We start from the raw sequence: 19,528 nt of genomic DNA, 5'->3' as shown, positions 1-19,528 counted from the left end.
TATAATTTAATTGGAATAGGTTGTTCCCATGACACTGAAATCCATGTGCAATTTCGTTTACTTGGTACAACAGTAAACTAAACTAAGCCAGTTATGCATGTTAACATTACAGCTTTTTCTGTATTTATCATTTCAGATATTAAAACACACTAAAAATAATAAAATATTTGTTAAGTCCAAATTCTTACCTATCATATATTCTTGCTTATAAGTCAAGCCCAACAGAAAACATAGACCATTGGAATAATGCACAGGCAGATTAGGGTCTCTGTTATTTCTTCTCCTGATTACTCCTAACAAATTGCATAGACCCAGATTTGCCATTTGTGCAGTTTGCAGTTTGGACGTAACTTATAAGCAAGTATATATGGTAATGTATTCATTTGGATTCCTACTCCACACCACAAGGCACTTTCTTGGATAAGCCACATGTCACTCAAATCACCCTGTTTCCAATTTAGTGCCACAGTTCACAAAGTAATTTGTCACTCAAAGGGAACACATGCATAGTGATCTGATCACAATAAGTTTATTCTGTGAGCATGATGTACCACTCTTTTAGACTGTCTTCTCCATTTCGGCACAGGAGTCATCAGCATTGCCACATTCACAAAGACATGTTCACAAGCTCCATCATCTTTTCTATATCTCACCATAGTATCACTCTTCTCCTCCGTCTCTGTCAAAAGCTTGGTCCAGTATTCCAGCATTTATTGACATCCTAATCAGCAGAGACAAACTAGTGTTCAAATGTTCTTGCTGTCTGGTCGAGTGGCTGACTTGGAGAGCATTACAGAAATAGCAGACTTGAAAATGGCAAACCCCTTGTAAGTATGCACCTCAGATGTCATCTTACATGGTGCAACAGGGACTGGTTTTATAGTATACTGAACCTATAACCCACTTCCAACATAAGGAATTGAACTATGCCATCAGAATAGGACAGCATACGGTCAGTAATGAAGCCAATCCTACCTATTATGTTGAATTATGGGCCAGCTGATGTTGATCAACATCACTGGCATTCTTAAGGCTCAGTCTACCTATAGTGTGATAAATGCACACAGCTCGCTCCAGTCAAATAAAGCCACATTCCCAATGTTCTTGCAGATCTTTTGGGTAGAGAGTTATCTAAATTGCTACTTTCAAATTAGCATGGGGCTCTGAGTGGCCAAGTGGTCTAAAGCACTCACCATTGTGAATCACTGCAATCTCACCTCTGTCTGCGAGGGTTCAAGTCTCAGGTTCAGCCAATGTGGGTATGTGAGAAAGCTTGCCAGTAGCTTCTCATGGGTAGGTGGTTCTTTCTGGGGTTTTCCCAGGTTTTTCCTCCACTGTTTATACTGACTGCCATGTAAAGCCTATCTTGTGCTGAAAAATGGCATTAAACCCTACAACAACAACAAATTAGCATATTATGGCATGTTGAGGCTACATTTGAAAGAAGTGAATGCCAGTAATGAACCTAAAAGAATACATAGTTGGTATTGCCAGTGCAGTGAATAAAATTATACACTTGATATAAGGATAAATTTCAGGATCTTTAGAAAGTTGAATAATCACACTATGTGATATATCTTTGCCTTTTTGTATACTAAAGAGATGAGACAAGCTTCCAGAAAACTTCATTATCTATGTATGCCTCATAATTGTCTTGTATGTTAGTTTTCAGTCCTGGAGGAGATCCTCAAACTTCAGTGTGTGATTGAGTTTCCAACATCAGTTATGAACAACCTTTCAAAAGTTAAGTCATTTGTGACTGGTTGAAACAAAATCTCATATCCAAACGCAGGTATTGTATGATCTCCTGACCTTGACTCCATAGTTACTGTATAGTCTCCAGACCAAGACTCCATGATTACTGTATGGTCTCAAGGCCAGGACTCCATAGTTGCTGTATGGTTTCCAGACCAGGACTGCATAGTTACTGTATGGTCTCCAGACCAGGACTGCATAGTTACTGTATGGTCTCCAGACCAAGACTTCAAAGTTACTGTATGATCTGCAGGTCAGGACTCAATACTTACTGTATGGTCTCCAGGCCAAGACTCCATATTTACTGTATGATCTACAGGTCGGGAATTCATGGTTACTGTAGAACTTCATGGTTACTGTGTGATCTCCATGTCAGGACTCCATGGTTACTGTATGGTCTCGAGACCTAGACTCCATGGTTACTGTATGATCTCCAGACAAATTTTCCATAGTTACTGTATGTTCTCCAGGCCAGGGCTCCATGGTTACTGTATGGTCTGCAGGCCAGGACTCCATGGTTATTGTATGATCTCTGTGTCAGGACTCCATAGTTGCTGCATGGTCTCCAGGCCAGGACTACATAGTTACTGTATGATCTCCAGATCAAGACTCCATGGTTACTGCATGGTCTCTAGACCAAGACTCCATAGTTGCTATATGATTTGCAGACCAGGATTCCATATTTACTCTATGGTCTCCAGGCCAGGACTCCATGGTTACTGTATTCCTCTTCTCTAAACCCTTCAAAAACAATGCTCATGTATTATATTAAATGGTAGCATGTTACAATGCTCCCTCAATTACATGTACTCACACACAGTGAGGTCTCAAAACACTGACTGCAGCATAAGTGATGCCATGAGTTACTGTGCTACCACTGAAAAATTAAGAAAGTGGTGGACATTGACTGTGAAGATAGAGTGGGTAAGTGGGTGGCTGTATGGTTGAAAACACATTTTATAATCACATTGGGAATAACTTTCAATAACTAGCTTTTTTCTTTTGAAGTTGTTCGCTTTTCTGCATAAAATACATTTATTTTCAAGATGACCTATCTTTGAAGGATTGTTTTAAACATTTCTTAGAGAAGTTTCCCTAGAATGTCATTGCTTTTTGAATTTGAATATGGATTCATTTTAGTTTAATTGTTGATTCAGAACAAAACTAGAGTAATTTTTTTAAGGGACATTGTGGAAATTAAGGAATAAACATTTGATTTGGGAGTTAATTGAAAGACAATATATTTTTTAAGTAAATACTTTTTAACACACTTGCTGTAAACTACTTCTGATGTCTACACACAACAAATTATCAATACCATTCATGCACTCATCCCAGTCACAGAAGCCAACCAGTAAATGTCGCCTTGTGTGGCTGTTGAACTTGCAGCATATACATTAGCAGATAGCTCAGCAGATTAGATAGCTAGCAAAATTTCCAACTACTATGAAACTATGACTCACTTTAGTTAATCTGTTATTTAGCTTGTACTGCAATGCTGCTAATCAATGATTAGTGGTCGGATGCTGAAGCAGCTGAAAACTGACATACAAATATTATGCAGCATTGATCCTGTCATGCCAGTGCCAGTGACATTACCCCTCGATACCCAGCTGCTGAGCTGCTTCAGCGCATGACTCTCAGCATGGTGCATGCATCCATCCAGCCACATGGACAACTTAGTACTAACTTACTTGATTTAAAACATTGTTTCAAGAGCGCGAATCAATTGGATTATTAATATTGACTAGCGATTGTCCACTGTTAAATATACTACGAAGCCATGCAAAATGTTGAACTCAAAACAGTTTAGTCTGGAATTACTTCAAAGTAAATGCAGTCAACGAGTCCAAAGCAAATTGCACACTTTGCAAAGAATGCATGTCCAGAGGTGGACAGGATTCTGAAAACTATATGACATCAAGTCTTTTCCAGCACTTGAGCTGTAAGCACATCGTCGAACATGGCCTGTTTCTTGCAGATAGAAAAGAAAAGGATGCTGCGCAGTTAACCTCAGCAGCTGCAGCAACTCCTCGTATTCTGACTAGCCATTTGCATTTGATGACCTGAGAGCTTTTCGTTGGCACAAAGCTATTGCAGAGTTCATGGCAGTAGATGTGCAACCATTTTCTGTTGTTGAAGACATTGGATTTTGATGTCTGTTGGCCAAGGCAGAACAACGCTATAAAATTCCAAGACGGAAGTACTTTTCCATATCTTTGATACCTGATATGCATAAGGTGACACAAAGCAAGGTGCATGATTTAGTTTCTGCCCAATCTGACCTTAGTTTCACCTCTGATGCATGGTCACACTCGTCCATTGGTGTAGCCTTGAGTCTTATGGCACATTGGCTGACGAAATATTTCAGCAGAAACAGGTGATTTTAGCAATGTTTCTCGATGAATCACACGCAGGATAATATTTGGCAAGCAAACTGGACAAATTATGCAAAGAATACAACATTCCCAAAACATATATCCATGTTCTTGTGTGTGACGGCGGTGCAAACATGGTTAAAGCAATGTGACTGGCTGAAATCGACAACATCAGCTGTTTTGCAGACACGCTGTAGCTCGTTGTAAATGATGGCATTCTGTTGCAACTTGATGTCAAAAATGTTTTGGCTATCTCACGATCCATAGTCTGCAAGTTCCAGCACTCCATCCTGGCACAACAGCAGCTTGAAGAGCAGCAGGAAACATTGGCATTGCCCATAAGAAACTCATCCAGGATGTCCAGACTTGCTGGAATTCTACATACAATATGTTGGTTTCATTATATGAACAAAAACAAGTTTTGGGGGCTTACACTACTCTGTATGACCTGCCTAGCCTAACCGCTCAACAGTGGGTCTTGATTAACAATATTGTGGATACATTAGGCCCATTCGTGGACATTACCAAGGTAGTAAGTTGTTGTTGTGGGGTTTAATGCCATTTTCAGCACACAATAGGCTATGCATGGCGGCCAGTATTAATGGTGGAGGAAGAACCCAGGAAAACCCAGGGAAGAACCACCGACCCACAAGAAGCTACTGGCAAGCTTTCTCACATACCCACATTGGCCGAATCCGAGACTCGAACCCACGCAGACAGAGGTGAGATGGCAGTGATCCGTGACAGAGAGCACTTTAGACCACTCGGCCACTCAGGGCCTCACCAGGGAAGTAAGTGATAGCCAGATGTCAGTATCCATCGTTCTTCCTATGCTGAAAATGCTCAGAATGTTGCTGGCTAGAGAGCATGAAGCAAATCAAGGTATTCAGACAATGCACCATGATATGTTGATGTCACAGAACACACGCTTTGCTGACACTGCCAGCAACAACCATAAGCATGTCTTGGCCACCATCTTGGATCCACAATTCACCTATTCAGTGAAGAATTACTTGTGACCAGATCCAAAGAATGGTTTAGAGCAGAATGCATCATAGTTGCATCAGTTGACAAGCAGGAGGAACCTCCCGACCAAAAAAAGAAAAGCTGCAACTGATACAAATGCCACTGGGGCATCAACGTCGCATGTCTGGGATTTGTTTTCTGTGGCCTGTGATAAATCTATCCATACCATCAATGAAACAACCCACGTGGATGACGCTGGTGATGTGATGCTTGAATTGTATCAGGCCAGCCCTCTGTTGCCACAAGAAGAAGACATATACAGCAGATGGAACACTCACAGATTTCAGTTCCCCTACTTTGCCAAATTAGCTAGATGCTATTTGTCTACACCAGCTTCAAGCGTTCCGAGCAAGCAGCTGTTTAGTGGCAAGGCCAAATATTTTCTGATCACTGTAGATTTTTACTTGGCAAGAAGGGAGAAATGTTACTGTTGCTTAAATACAAAGTACCTCCACTAGGCTTTCAGTATTAGCTGCAGCCAGCGAACAGTGACATCTAACTTGAGTCTTAAAGTATGTGTATTATTAATTTTAATTATTATTGGGCTATCGTTATTAATATTCTTTAGTCATTTATTGAAATCTAGTACTTGTAACCAGCATCATTGAACGTAAGTTAAAAGACTAGCTTAATACATTTTCATTCATTTATATCTTGAATTGGCAAACCATAAGTTTTATCAGTGTTAGTTTCAAAGTTTTTCAAGTTTTATGTTTGTGTGATCATTGTTTTCTATAAATAGCAATGTACTTCTTATCGGGTTTCTGTTTGTTTTTGTATAGAAGTTCAAATTCACTTGCCGCATAAACAACCTTGTTATAACTCACACAGCAAAATACCTGCTTGCATTACACTGATAGGGTTATGTTTCTGAACCAGTCATTGTTATAAAACAAATAATGAAATAATCAGTCTCATAATCGGTATCGGCAATTTTAATAATCGGCTATATGTGGTATCGGCATAATTGGCAAAAATTCACATTGGTACAGCTTTACATCAGATCTTCATTTTTTTTGTCATTCTTTTGGCAATAATATTGATGCTGTAATATTATCTCAAATGAATGATAATGTCATCACAAAATAAATGATAATGTCATCACAGAATGAATGATAATGTCATCACAAAATGAATGATAATGTCATCACAAAATGAATGAAAATGTCATCACAAAATGAATGATAATGTCATCACAAAACAAATGATAATGCCATCACAAAATGAATGATAATGCCATCAACAAAATGAATGATAATGCCATCACAAAATGAATGATAATGCCATCACAAAATGAATGATAATGTCATCACAAATGAATGATAATGTCATCACAGAATGAATGATAATGTCATCACAGAATGAATGATAATGCCATCACAAATGAATGAAAATGTCATCACAGAATGAATGATAATGTCATCACAGAATGAATGAAAATGTCATCACAGAATGAATGATAATGTCATCACAAATGAATGATAATGTCATCACAAATGAATGATAATGTCATCACAGAATGAATGAAAATGTCATCACAAAATGAATGATAATGTCATCACAAAACAAATGATAATGCCATCACAAAACAAATGATAATGCCGTCACAAAATGAATGATAATGCCATCACAAATGAATGATAATGTCATCACAGAATGAATGAAAATGTCATCACAAAATGAATGATAATGTCATCACAAAACAAATGATAATGCCATCACAAAACAAATGATAATGCCGTCACAAAATGAACGATAGTGCCATCACAAAATGAATGATAATGTCATCACAAAATGAATGATAATGTCATCACAAAATGAATGATAATGCCATCACAAAATGAATGATAGTGCCATCACAAAATGAATGATAATGCCATCACAAAATGAATGATAGTGCCATCACAAAATGAATGATAATGTCATCACAAAATGAATGATAATGTCATCACAAAATGAATGATAATGCCATCACAAAATGAATGATAATGCCATGAAAAAATGAATGATAATGTCGTCACAAAATGAATGATAATCCCATCACAAAATGAATGATAATGTCATCACAAAATGAATGATAATTTAATAACAAAATGAATGATAATCCTTGAGCAAACTTCTGAGTTTTAAAATTATTAGTTCATTGCAGTATTTGGATTTTGCATCTCTATGACGAACAATTCCATTGAAATGAGGCTTTCACACACTGAGCATGCTTTTTGCTTACCTTGCTATTTTTGATCACATTTGCAAATGATTCTGAAAGCCACTATTAATGTATTATACTTTAAAGATGTTATTTACATAATAGTATTTAAAATTGTTTGATTGGTCAGCCTAAATGACAGACAACTAGCTCATATGCAGGTGGGATTTGCATGCCTTTTAACTTTTTTATTCTTCCCCTTTACTTGATTTGATACAAAGATGTAATTAATGTGGTACATGTAATATGAAACAGATCTGCTTTTAATTGATTGTACAAAATGCAACAAACACTTCTACAAGTTGCTGATCAAAACATAGTTGGCATTTAAATAATTCTCATGGTTTTGACAGTTGATTGACACATTTCAGGATGGCATATCAGAGACTGTATTAAAAGAAAGACTGAAACATAAATTTTTCTTTGATAAGACTTAATAACAGTTTCATTTGTCAAGACTTATTTAATCTGTATTTATTTCCTACAGTGTTACTACAGTTAAGCATAACCTAGATTTTCATTCATACAGGTTGCTAATTTGATGATGTTGATTCCAGAATTTCCAGGCACTAACTGCATCCATCAACAAATTAGACAAGCGATTTTCATTTTATAATGTTGATTGCAGTTATTTCATGTTCAGAAAATAGAAAGCTAACTGGTATTGTTTGATGTTTTCTGTGAGACAAAAAGGGGATTAGCACCTGCCCCCACACATTATAAGTGGTGTTGTGAGTTATCCAGGTGTGCTGAAATGAGGAAGAGGTGTAATAAAGAAGTTTAAGATGAGAGGAAGGGTTATTGTGGTACTTGGATCAGGAGTGTCTCAAAACACTGAAAGTTGCTGGATCTACTTGAAAAGTTGATGTTGGTTTGGATGGCAGTTAAGTTTATAAAAGGAGATGAAGTTAAACTGGACAAAAGGTGGGAAACCCTGAAGGAACTACTTATTTTCAAAATTCCATGCTCTGCTTTTCATTTGCTGTAAGCAAACCAAAATATGTGTTGATTGAAATGATTTTTCTTTTGCAGAAAAAACTCTCTGAGGCTGTTTTAAGCCATAGCTTGATTGAATCTGCCAACATTCTTGATCCAGATGAAGTCATGGGGTAAGTCTAGAACCAGTATTTATTTTATCAGAAAACAGCACTACCATATAACTCACTTGTAAGTTGAGTCCAACTGCGAGATTGCACAGATCCAGATCTGCCAGCACATTATGTAATGTCAGATCAGGATCTATGTTTTTTAGTTTTACTTAACTGATAAGCAAGTACATACAGTGCCTCTTTACAATGCTAATCAACAGAGAAACAAATTCTGCTAAGTTACAGCATTCCATGCTGCAGGTGATTAACATTATTCCCTAATTGCCATCAAGTTACTATAAAATAATATACTTGAACAAGAGTGTCACTGGCTTGATATGTTATTTTAAACAGCTGAAAATAAGAGATAACTCAATTTGATTTAGAGGGGATGGTTAGAAAAGTCACAAGTTTCCTTTGTTTATATTCATTGCTGCATGTGTGCATATCGTTTGTTACAAGACAATATGAAGGCTTTATTTTTTTAGATATGCTTATTTCTGTTGTTGTAAAATAGTTGTGATCATTAATCCAACTGAGCTCTTTTCCTTTTATCACTATATTGATATAACATGTTTTTCACCTCATAAATCAATATTGTTGTTACTAATTATATTTTATGCATGTAACTAATTGCTGAATAAAATATCAGCAGATCAATTCCACTTTCTTGAAGCCTGTTTTAATCATATCCTTTCAAACTGGTACTGCATCATTTGTGGAAATAAACCACATTGTGTTGATTGCTTCAGTGTAGTTAGCTAAGCATATCCCACTGATGAAAACATGATTTGTTGACAATAAATTTGGAGGTTCTGTACATGTGGCTGGCATAAAAGTATGATTTTTGGACATCAAGACATGTAATGAGTTCACATGGCATCAGAATCCCGTCTGCAAACAGAGATCTCCTTAGAGTCAGGCAGGCCGAAAAAGAGATATTACTTAAACTTTCCCCCTCTTTGACCAATGTCAGTGATATTGTGATAGTTCAGAGAAATGAAACTCAGCCTGTTTTGTTGTCATTGGCTTTGTTTTTGCACCTAATCACCATTTGTCATTAGTTTTATGTTTTTATAGTGATCTTTAAAACACTCATAAACCTAATTACAGCCTTAGAATTAAGCTTGTTTGCTTTTACATACATGCAGAAGAATTTTGGCATCATCTTTGACTCAGATCTCTGCATTTATGCTAAGTGATTATTCTTGTTTACTCAAAAACGGGGAATGATGGTATAATCATTTCCAGGGGTACATATATCATTGCTCATTGATCTTTCTTAATTGACAAGTTCACACATTTAAGTACAAACAGATATGTACATTTAACCAGATTATGAAATCTGATACCAACAAATTTAAAGGCATTCACAATATTTCATTAAATATCTCTGTGCTAATCTAAAACTCAATCCCAAAATTTTAACCTGTAGCACTTAAAGTATGTGAACTTAGCCATATATAAAGGTTCCAGGCATTTTATTTCAAGATAGAGTGGAAGAGACATCAGGGTACTTTAAAAATGTTTAGAATGAAATATATATGCATGCTCATTCGACTGAAATATTACAGTTTATATAAGAATTGTTATCTTTACTTTCTAGGCAGATGTTTCGGTTGTGTGGTGACTGCCAATACAGTCTGGCCCTGAAACAGCTTGAATATGAGATAGAAGTCGAGAAAAATGTGATTGAACCACTTGAACAAACTTTAGATGTAAGCATTCATCTTTGTCCTGATGTCAGATATAGTCATTTTTACTAAAGATAGAAAAATCTGAAGATGACAACTGGAAAAACCACTTACTTGGCTGAAAAGTAACTTAAAATAATTACATTGTGCCTTTTTGGTGTGCTGAAAGTCAAGATATTTTGTTAATAAACTTACACCCTCCAAGTATCATTTCTAACTGGAGGGAGAGGAGCAAGCTTGTGTTGAAGGTTTTGCTCAAATCAGCCTAAAAATAGCTTTCATTGGTACTTGATTTGAAATGTTTTACGTCAGACAAAGGTGGTCTTGACTGGTACAACTTTGGAAATGCTAAAACAAAATCTCATAGATTTCTTAGTTATTCTGTTTTACTTTGAGTTTAGAAAGAAAATACATTTTATTGTTAAGAAACTTAACTTTTAATACAAAGTTTTATTTTTCAGTTGCTTAAATGTTCATGAATAAATAAACATGTAATCATTAAGTGAAAAATATCACAGAGTGCAAGTCCATCAACATCATGTGTACAGTTGCCATATTTGATTATTTCTACATCTGTTGATGCTCTACTACTGGCAAATATATAAGAATTCTTCGTTCCAGATCTAAAAATTCTTGTTTATGCTGTTACTTTTAGACATTAGCTTTACTGGTCATAGCACAAAAGAGCTTGTGGGATGACCTGTTGTCCATCATCCATCCATTAGTACAAGTGTGTTATTGCCACTCCTTCTAAACAATTAGGAGGATTGGCACGAAACTTTACATTCACATTCATACCATGGCCTAGTAATAATAATAACAATAATAATAATAATGCTTTATTTATAGCAGGTGACTCATTAGTCAAGGACTATTCTCCCTTGAGGCTGTCTTAAGGAGACTATAACAATGCACATTATATGAAGATAGCAATAATTACTGTTTATTTTAACATGTCTAGTATTAAAATACTAAATTCCATTATCTATTAGAAATACATACATGCTCATGATATCTCTTCTTAAATACTCTAATATTTTCAGCAGATTTTGCATGTAGTGGAAGCTTGTTCCACAGAACTGTACCAGAGTATTGAAAGCTCTTTTTAAATTGCTCATGTATATTAAAAAGTTAAGTTGGTTGTAGATGAAAATCGAGCAGCTCACAGATCCAATATGGCTACCACATTGGCCATCTTGAAAATTGAGTTTTTAATAGCAGCAGTACATTATGCATCACTATTACATATCTTATTACTTTTTCATGTTGAAAAATCTCATCTGTTCAGTATGAATACATCCTTCCACTGAGTGGAGAATTGTCCAAGACATATCTGCACTCATCCATATGCAGCATATGCACAGAAACAGTCATCTTTTTTTAAGAACACCAAGTTAATAGTTTCTGTTGTTTAATCATGACCAGAGAAAAATTGCCTTTGTGAGTTTAAAGCATGTTTGGTTCTCCCTTCATCAGTATTTCATCAAGTGTTACAATCATCCATCTCATCTTCTGTTCTTATGTTGCTAAGCCCAGGCATTTTTCAGTAATTAGTTTTTGGAATGGTCTTTTGGGGTTAAAACATTGTATTCCACCTTTTAGGGTTAGGGTACACTTATTTTTCAAATACAGTTGGTTCATGGGTAGGTCTTATGTCTTAAGTTATAAGACAACTTAAGCCCAACCAAAACATTTAATGGAAATTCATAATTTCATTAATAAGTAATCATTGTTATTGGCCTATTACACCATTTTACTTTAATCCATGCATTATGCATCACATTGTTATTGTATGCATCTGCATTGCCCCTTGAGTTCCAAAATGTTAAATAAACATCTTCCTTATTAAAAGGAAGGAGAGTTAGAAGATCAGTAGTTGTTCTGATTAATTCTTTATTAACCATTGTGTATACATGAGGGTGTATTTGGTACACAGTACAAACAACTGAAGTGCAATTACACTGGTGTGTATATAGCATGTGGTACATTCATACACGTGAGTTCCACATTTAAAAAATATAAAACATTGTTATTATTATTTATTATTGTTCTCTATCAATTAATTTTAATTCAGAGAACAATCATTTACCTTGTAACTGCTCCAGTGGCCTAGTGATTAGAGTGTCTGCCTCGGATGCAGGAGGTCTTGGGTTCGATCCCCAGCCGAGTCACACCAAGACTTACAAAAATGGTACTAACAGCTGCCTCGCTTGGCGCTCAGCATTAAGAGGTTAGTGTTAGGACTGGTCAGCCTGGTGTCAGGATAATGTGACTGGGTGGGACATCATGCTACATGTCTGCGGCATGATGCCCCAGTGCTAGATATCACTATAAACTGTCACACTGCAGACATCGTAGCGATATGACTGAAATTTTGTTAAAGCTACGTTAAAAATCCAGATCACACACACACACATTTACCTTGTGCAAAGACACTGAGGTGTATATAACACACAGTACATACAAACAGGTGAGTTTTGCCTGGAACAAATAACATTGTTATTATTTTTCTCTTCCAGATATAACATCTATTTCAGAGAACAATTCTGAGACAGTTTGAAAGTATGGCCTCAAGAAGGGCCCTTGGGACACTCACCCAGACTGCCTCACATGTTCAAAGTATCCATGCAGGAATGATTGCACTTTTTGCCTTACATAGCCACAAGATGCACTGTAAGAAGATTAGTTCTTAAGCTCAGCACTTCAGGGTCCCAGAAGTTTATGGGACCATATTCCTCTGTGGCATTTGAGGTCCCTTCTGAAGGAAGGACTGAATGTTCACTACTCCCAGTATTTTAAAGGTAGCATGCTGCACACATCAGATGGGAATGATTAGCACTGCACCCATTCTGAAGAATGAATGAGCTGAGGATGAAGTATTCTCTGATTATCACTCAGTGGCCTCACAGTATGGAGATAGGTTATGAGCCTCATGTGGGCTACTAGGCTTTATCCACAAGCTGAGGTGGTGAGCTGGTGTGTTGCCATAACCTCCTTACCACATCACATCCAATTGAAAGGCTAGAGGTTTCACATCACCCACAGCAGACAGATGATCATGTCTCCCCACTCCTGACCACTCTGAATTATGGGATGTGGCCCTCTCTGATGCCCAACAATCCCTGATTCAGAGTATGCTAGTTGATGATGATGTCCTCTTTATCCTTGTTGACTCCAACAGGCATTTGAAGTAGAGGGAGTGCCACTGACACCTACCAGACTCATGCCATCCTCTAAGTTGGATAATGAAGTTGAGGTCTGGTCCTTTGACATGGTGATAAATAAAGTCTACCACTTCTTACCTACGGTCAAAGTTGCACCAGAGATGTGTTCCAAAATTTTCTCTTTCTTTGGATGAACCAGAGTCCAACAGAGGAGGGTTAGCAGACCACTTCAGGTGAAGTACATGATAACTGGCAGTAGACACCTTGGGTCTCAACATCGAGGAAGGAAATGCACAGGCTTCAATGTTGCAGAGTGACATTTTTGGCCTGCAGCAAACATCTGAAAAATTTCCTCAATCATGGAGGAATGAGGAAGAAATATGGTCTGGTCAAAGTTGCACCAGAGATGTATTCCAAAATGGAATGGATCTTCTTGTACTGTGTGCCAGTTGGTCTGGGCACAAATTGATCACAGTGGGTGACACTGTTGGTCTGGGCACAAATTGATCACAGTGGGTGACACTGTGATCAATTTGTGCCCAGACCAACTGGCACACAGTACAAGAAGATCCATTCCATTTCTTCCTCATTCCTCCATGATTGAGGAAATTTTTCCTCGATGTTGAGACCCAAGGTGTCTACTGCCAGTTATCATGTACTTCACCTGAAGTGGTCTGCTAACCCTCCTCTGTTGGACTCTGGTTCATCCAAAGAAAGAGAAAATTGGGTATTTCAGTGGGAGCTTGGGCATGCCTTCCCATAAAAATGATTGAAGCCATGGAACAGAAAGCCAGGTTACTCATCACCATAGCTTCATATTCTGGCATCTTCGCAACTACATCTTTGAATGTAACTACCTTAAAAGGAGTGCTGGAAGTGTGTGTCTAAGACATTCAGATATGTGTCTTCTCTTGCAATGGCATCATTGCTGGAATTTCTGCATCTCCACAGTGACATTGCTTTGGACTCTTCCTTGATCTTGCTAAACCATAGTAAAGACCTCCTAAGGACTGATGCATTTGAAGCCAAGACCCTCTTCCAGGGGATTCATTTTTACATTGCTTCTCAAGACTTGCTGGATCATCAACATCAGTCCTTCACAACAATTCCTGGCCATCACAATTGACGAGGAAATGTGGAAATGCAACTTACCCTCAAGGACAGTCTGCCAAGTGTTTCAAACAGATGCAGCCCCTCAGGGACAGTCTGCCAAGATTTTAAACAGATGCAGCCCCAATCAAGCACTCAACCTCAGACTAGACCTCCATGCCAGTCAGGTTCATGGCACTTAGGAATTAGATGCTGCAGACCACTAAAATGAAGCTCTTTAACCCTCCCCAAAGAAAGGTGGGGGGAACCAAAGGTACCCAAACCCTCTCCTGCCGTGCATCAATCTCCCAAACATCCTTATAGATGCTTGTCTAGGTCTCTTTTCTGTGCTATAGTTGAGCTTCACAGATGATGGTTGGGTATTTTGTATCATGAGTGAGGGTTAGTGACTCCAGTTTGGGAACAATCCCCTCTATCAAGTCCAGTCTGGTGAAATTGATGGAGAAGGCGCACACCCTTTGCAGATGGGGGTAGTTGAGAATGTTCCAAATAATCAGTCTTCCACATCCTATCATCAGATTGGTGGTCTCCATGGATCTTCAGAATGCCTATTTACACATCCCAATAGTCCCACTGTACCATAAATACCTCCAATTTTGCTTAGACCAGGATGCTTTTCATTTCTGGGTTCTGTCATTCTGAATCTCTTTCACACCCTGAGTCTTCACCTGGAAGTAATAGTGGCATACCTCTAATTACTGGGAACACTGATTCAGCAGTATTTTGATGATTACTTGCTCCACCGTACTCAGTCCATTCATCAGGATCTTTTCTGTTATTGGTCTGTGGTAAATCAAATGGATCTTCTGCTCAACCTCAAGTAGACAGAACTTGTTCTAACTTAGGACTTGGGGATGAACTTCCTAATGAACCAAAACTTGGTCTAAATTCAACTGGAGCCAATATATTGAATTCTGGCACTTTAAAGGCACTACGAAGAGACACCTTTCTCTGTTTGCCTACTGGGAACCAAGAAAGCCACTACTGACTTGTTTCCCCTAGGATGACTATGTATGTGACCTCTACAATTCCTCCTTCTGGCAAGGTGGAAAGCACAGAGATTCTCTACCAACCCCATCACCCCCAAGTACCAATGTTTCTTCATCATTTGCACTAGTGGATGAATCAGGGACAGTTTCTGGACTGGTCCCCATGCATACACCCAAGCCCTATTCCTATTTGCTGACATGTCCAATTTCAGTTGGGATGCTCATAGGGCCAGAGGGCATAATTCTCCAGGGTCTTTGGACACCGGATGAATCATCCCTCTATATCAGCAACCTAGAAATTAAAGCATTATCTTTACTGTAGTACTGGTGCATTGAGAGAGTAAGGGTTCCATGTGTCATGATCTCCTCAGACAACACATCTGTTGTAGCATCTCTATGATATCAGGGAGGCTGACAAGCTCCTTCTCTTTGCATGGTGGACTGGAACCTCTTCTGCTGTGCCACCTTGAAGACTATCACTCTCCTAGTCTGCCACATTCCAGGAAAGAAGAACATATTAGTGGAATCAATCAGACCTGTTTGTGACAGGGCTTAACAACAGGCTTCCCATCTATGCATCTCCTGTCACCTATTTCCAGCTGAGTCAGACTTATAAAAAGGTCCTAGCAGCTACCTGGCTTGGTGCTCAGCATTAAGAGGTTTGTGTTAAGACTGGTCCTGTATGCAGCATGATTTCCCAGTGCTAGACATCACTATAAAATGTCACACTGCAGATATGACTGAAATTTTTTAAAGCTACATTAAAAATCCGAAACACACACTCAGGGAGTGTGGGCAGTAGACAACTGCAGCCATCAGTTGGATAGACTACTTGCATATGACTTCCAGCAACCTGTCTGCTACTTTAAGCTTTGCAAGAGTCAGAAATTTCACTCTTCAGGTCATTCTCATCATCCCACTGTAGACCCAGCAGTCATGGTTCAGCATCTTGCCTATCATATTAAGTATTTTGAGCTATTGAGACCTGTCTTTTGCTCAGATGTACTGTTTTTTTTACTCATGCTAGCATCTTCGAGAAAAAGCAACAATATTCATGCTTTTTCTGTAAACAGAGGCTGTCTTTATTTTAGTGGGAATTATGAATCCTTTTATCTCCTTTGTCAAGAGGGATTTTTAGCCAAATATTGCTTATGTTCAGTAGCTCCATCACCTATAAAGATTCCCAGTTAAATCTGTGGTGGAGATGATCAAGATAGGCTATTATGCTGAGTTAGGCCACTGTGTTTCTATCTTAATGAACCCAATGCAGTTTGAACTATTACAGCCTCACTGACCTATCCCAGTTGGACATCACAAAGGTAGCATTTGATGATCCTGTGCTACTTTCTTCTCCTTTTACCTCCACTCATTAGCACAACAAGAGTAGTAATTTTTTTGCTGGGGCTTATAGTTGCAACACAACATGTGGCCCAGAGATCCCAACAATTTGTAAACTGAATCTCTTCCTGTAATGGTTCGTACTTTCCATTTTTCTCTCATTTTGCTCAGTTTTAAAGCATCAACCTACCTGACAAATTCAACTACATAATAGCGATGGGTAACATATTTCTGCTATTAAAATGCAGTCTTTTGAGAGGTGGGTGAAAATTATTTTAATTATGCAATACTTATCCATCACTCTTACTGAATGCCCTGCTTGGATGTTCTAGCATACTGTTGACTATAGAGAAAAAAAAGACTGTTTCTGCGCAGGCGTAGCAGATGCACAAGTACACCTATGTCTTTGACAATTCTCCACTCTGTGTGTGTGTTGGTTTTCACATTGAATGGATGAGAATTTGTTAAACAAAAAAGTAATAAGCTGCATAATAGCAATGGGTAAGTACTGCATGATTTAAATGAGTTTTAACAACCCCCCCCAAAAAAAATATATATCGCTACTTCTCCTAAATAGATTGTCATATCAACATTGGGTTTTCACTAAAAGACTTTCTCATTATGTCTAATTGGTCTTAAATGTAACTGTACTGGTCTGATGACCAAAATTGCAGCCACAGCAGCCATTTGGAAAATATTGTTATTACTCCTGAATGGATGGTCTTACCAGCATGGAGTTTTCACTAAAAGACTTTAGATTATGTATAGGCAAGCCCAAATGAAATTTTTTGCCAGTATGGGTCCAGTATAACTGCCACAGTGGTCATATTGAAAAACTTGTTAACTCCAGCTGCATGGCTGGTCATATCGGGATGGAGTTTTCACTGAAGGTCTTCTTATGATATCTAGTTGTTCATAAACACAGCTGATGCTGATCCTAAGTTCAGTATGGCCATAATGCCAGCCATCTTGAAAATCTTCTTATTGTAACTCCTGCTGATGAGAAAGTTGTATTGACATGGGGGTTTTCACCGAGGTATTTATTATGATACTTAGTTGATCCTAAATGAAAATTTTATCAGTCATACCTCCAATATGGCTGCCATATAATTCTGTAATTAATGTTTAATTACTACGACTGATTTTTTAACCTAAAGACTTCTAATGATGTCTACTTTATCCAAATTTTATAATGGTGCCAATCTGACATCCACTATCTCCACAACATCAACTAATTTGAAATTCTTGTTATCAGTGAAGAATATCAGAGATGGTTTCAACACTCAGCTGTAAAAAAAGAAATGGTCTTATCTTGAATTCCTGGAAATTCTTTTTGCACAGTAGACTGTCAGTCACTTCAAGGGACTCTTATTTTAATATTTGATCTTAGAGTTCTGACCTGCCTACCCTTATGATTTTGCCATAAGTCTTATGAAAATGACCCTTAAAATACAGACTTGCCATATAAAACCAAAAACTACTGAAAAATGACTGTTGCCGAAAAATCTGGATAATTGGTTCATCCATGTTTGATTTGGATCTAGGTTTCATATTAAAATTGCTGGAATTAGTCAGGCAATCAGACTAACTTTACAGCAGTACCCATATGCTTAAAACAACAGATATTTTTTCATGCAGAGCATCTACTTGACCAAAACTGTTGATTATAGTGTATTTTTAAAAATGGTGTCCAGTATGTGATGCATTTTGAAGGTAAAACGGAAAATATGCCTCATTAAAAGTGTTAATAATCAGAACAGAAGAATGAAAAGGAATATTGAGATTCTTGTGGATAAAAGTAGGAAGGGACACAATTACATTTATTGGACATCATGTGTTAAATTGAATATGTCTCGTGGCAGGAGATATGATTGCCCTCATCATGTGAAATGGAAAAATATTTCAAGAATTATGTCAATTCAAGAAATACCAACAAGCCATTGATTGAATTGCATAGGGTTTTGGACTTGAAGTTTGTGCAACTGTACTAGTGGTAAATAAGGGCTACATGTACTTTACAAACTTTTTAGTTGAACATAATGTTTACTGTCGCCGCATGTTTCAAATACCACCCTTACTGACATCTGTGACAAACTTATGGGGAAAAAAATGAACTGCCTTACTTAGATGGTCTCATCAGGGTTGGCAGATGTAATAGAGTAAAACAGAGATCTCCATCAGCCATGGTTGTTGCTGTTGTAGGGTTTAATGCCATTATTCAGCACAAGATAGGCTATACATGGCGGCCAGTATTAATGGTGGAGGAAGAACTTGGGAAATCCCCGGAAAGAACCACTGACCCTCGAGAAGTTACTGGCAAGCTTTCTCACATACCCACATTGGCCGAATCTGACATCAGCCATGGTTTTTCATTCTTTTTATTTCCTTATGTCAGACTTCTAACATTTCCATTTCAGATGGCCATGCATGTTTTTCAGTTTTGTGTTGAAAATCAATTACTGCATGACCAGCAAAGCGAATTCATATAAGTTTTCAATAATATGGAGGTGATTATTTAAGAAGATAGCATATTAATAAGTAGATGCCTTTGTTCAAGTTTACAAAGTTGAGGCAAGCAAAGGTTTTATTTTTGTATAATGTACATAAATTTTATGTTATTTTACCTATAAAATTTCTCTATTTTCTCCTACTATTACACTACGTTTTAAAAAAGATTATCCCTAGTTTGTCCCATCTATTTTTAAAGAGGGTGGCAGGAAAGACTGTATTTAATTTCAAATTATCAATGTTAATTTGGCTTGTGATATAATTTACAGAGC

At 37.6% G+C, this 19,528-nt stretch overlaps 1 protein-coding gene across 5 annotated transcripts in view; it reads left to right on the top strand.

Annotated features, from left to right (window-relative positions):
- LOC149802610 (rho GTPase-activating protein 44-like) overlaps nucleotides 1-19,528 on the top strand; it is a 128,398-nt gene that overhangs the window by 26,594 nt on the left and 82,276 nt on the right. For all 5 annotated transcript variants that reach the window (XM_089951913.1, XM_089951912.1, XM_089951911.1 and 2 more), the window contains exons 3-4: nucleotides 8,398-8,474; nucleotides 10,060-10,171. In XM_089951913.1, coding sequence (XP_089808039.1) covers nucleotides 8,398-8,474; nucleotides 10,060-10,171 — 189 coding nt within the window. The remainder of the gene's footprint in view (nucleotides 1-8,397; nucleotides 8,475-10,059; nucleotides 10,172-19,528) is intronic.

The sequence above is a fragment of the Sinohyriopsis cumingii genome, chromosome 3 (assembly GCF_028554795.1).
Source record: "Sinohyriopsis cumingii isolate HCF-2022 chromosome 3, ASM2855479v2, whole genome shotgun sequence".
Taxonomy (NCBI): domain Eukaryota; kingdom Metazoa; phylum Mollusca; class Bivalvia; order Unionida; family Unionidae; genus Sinohyriopsis; species Sinohyriopsis cumingii.
The sequence above is the reverse complement of the archived record's forward strand: the minus strand, read 5'-3'. Positions and strand labels throughout refer to the sequence as shown.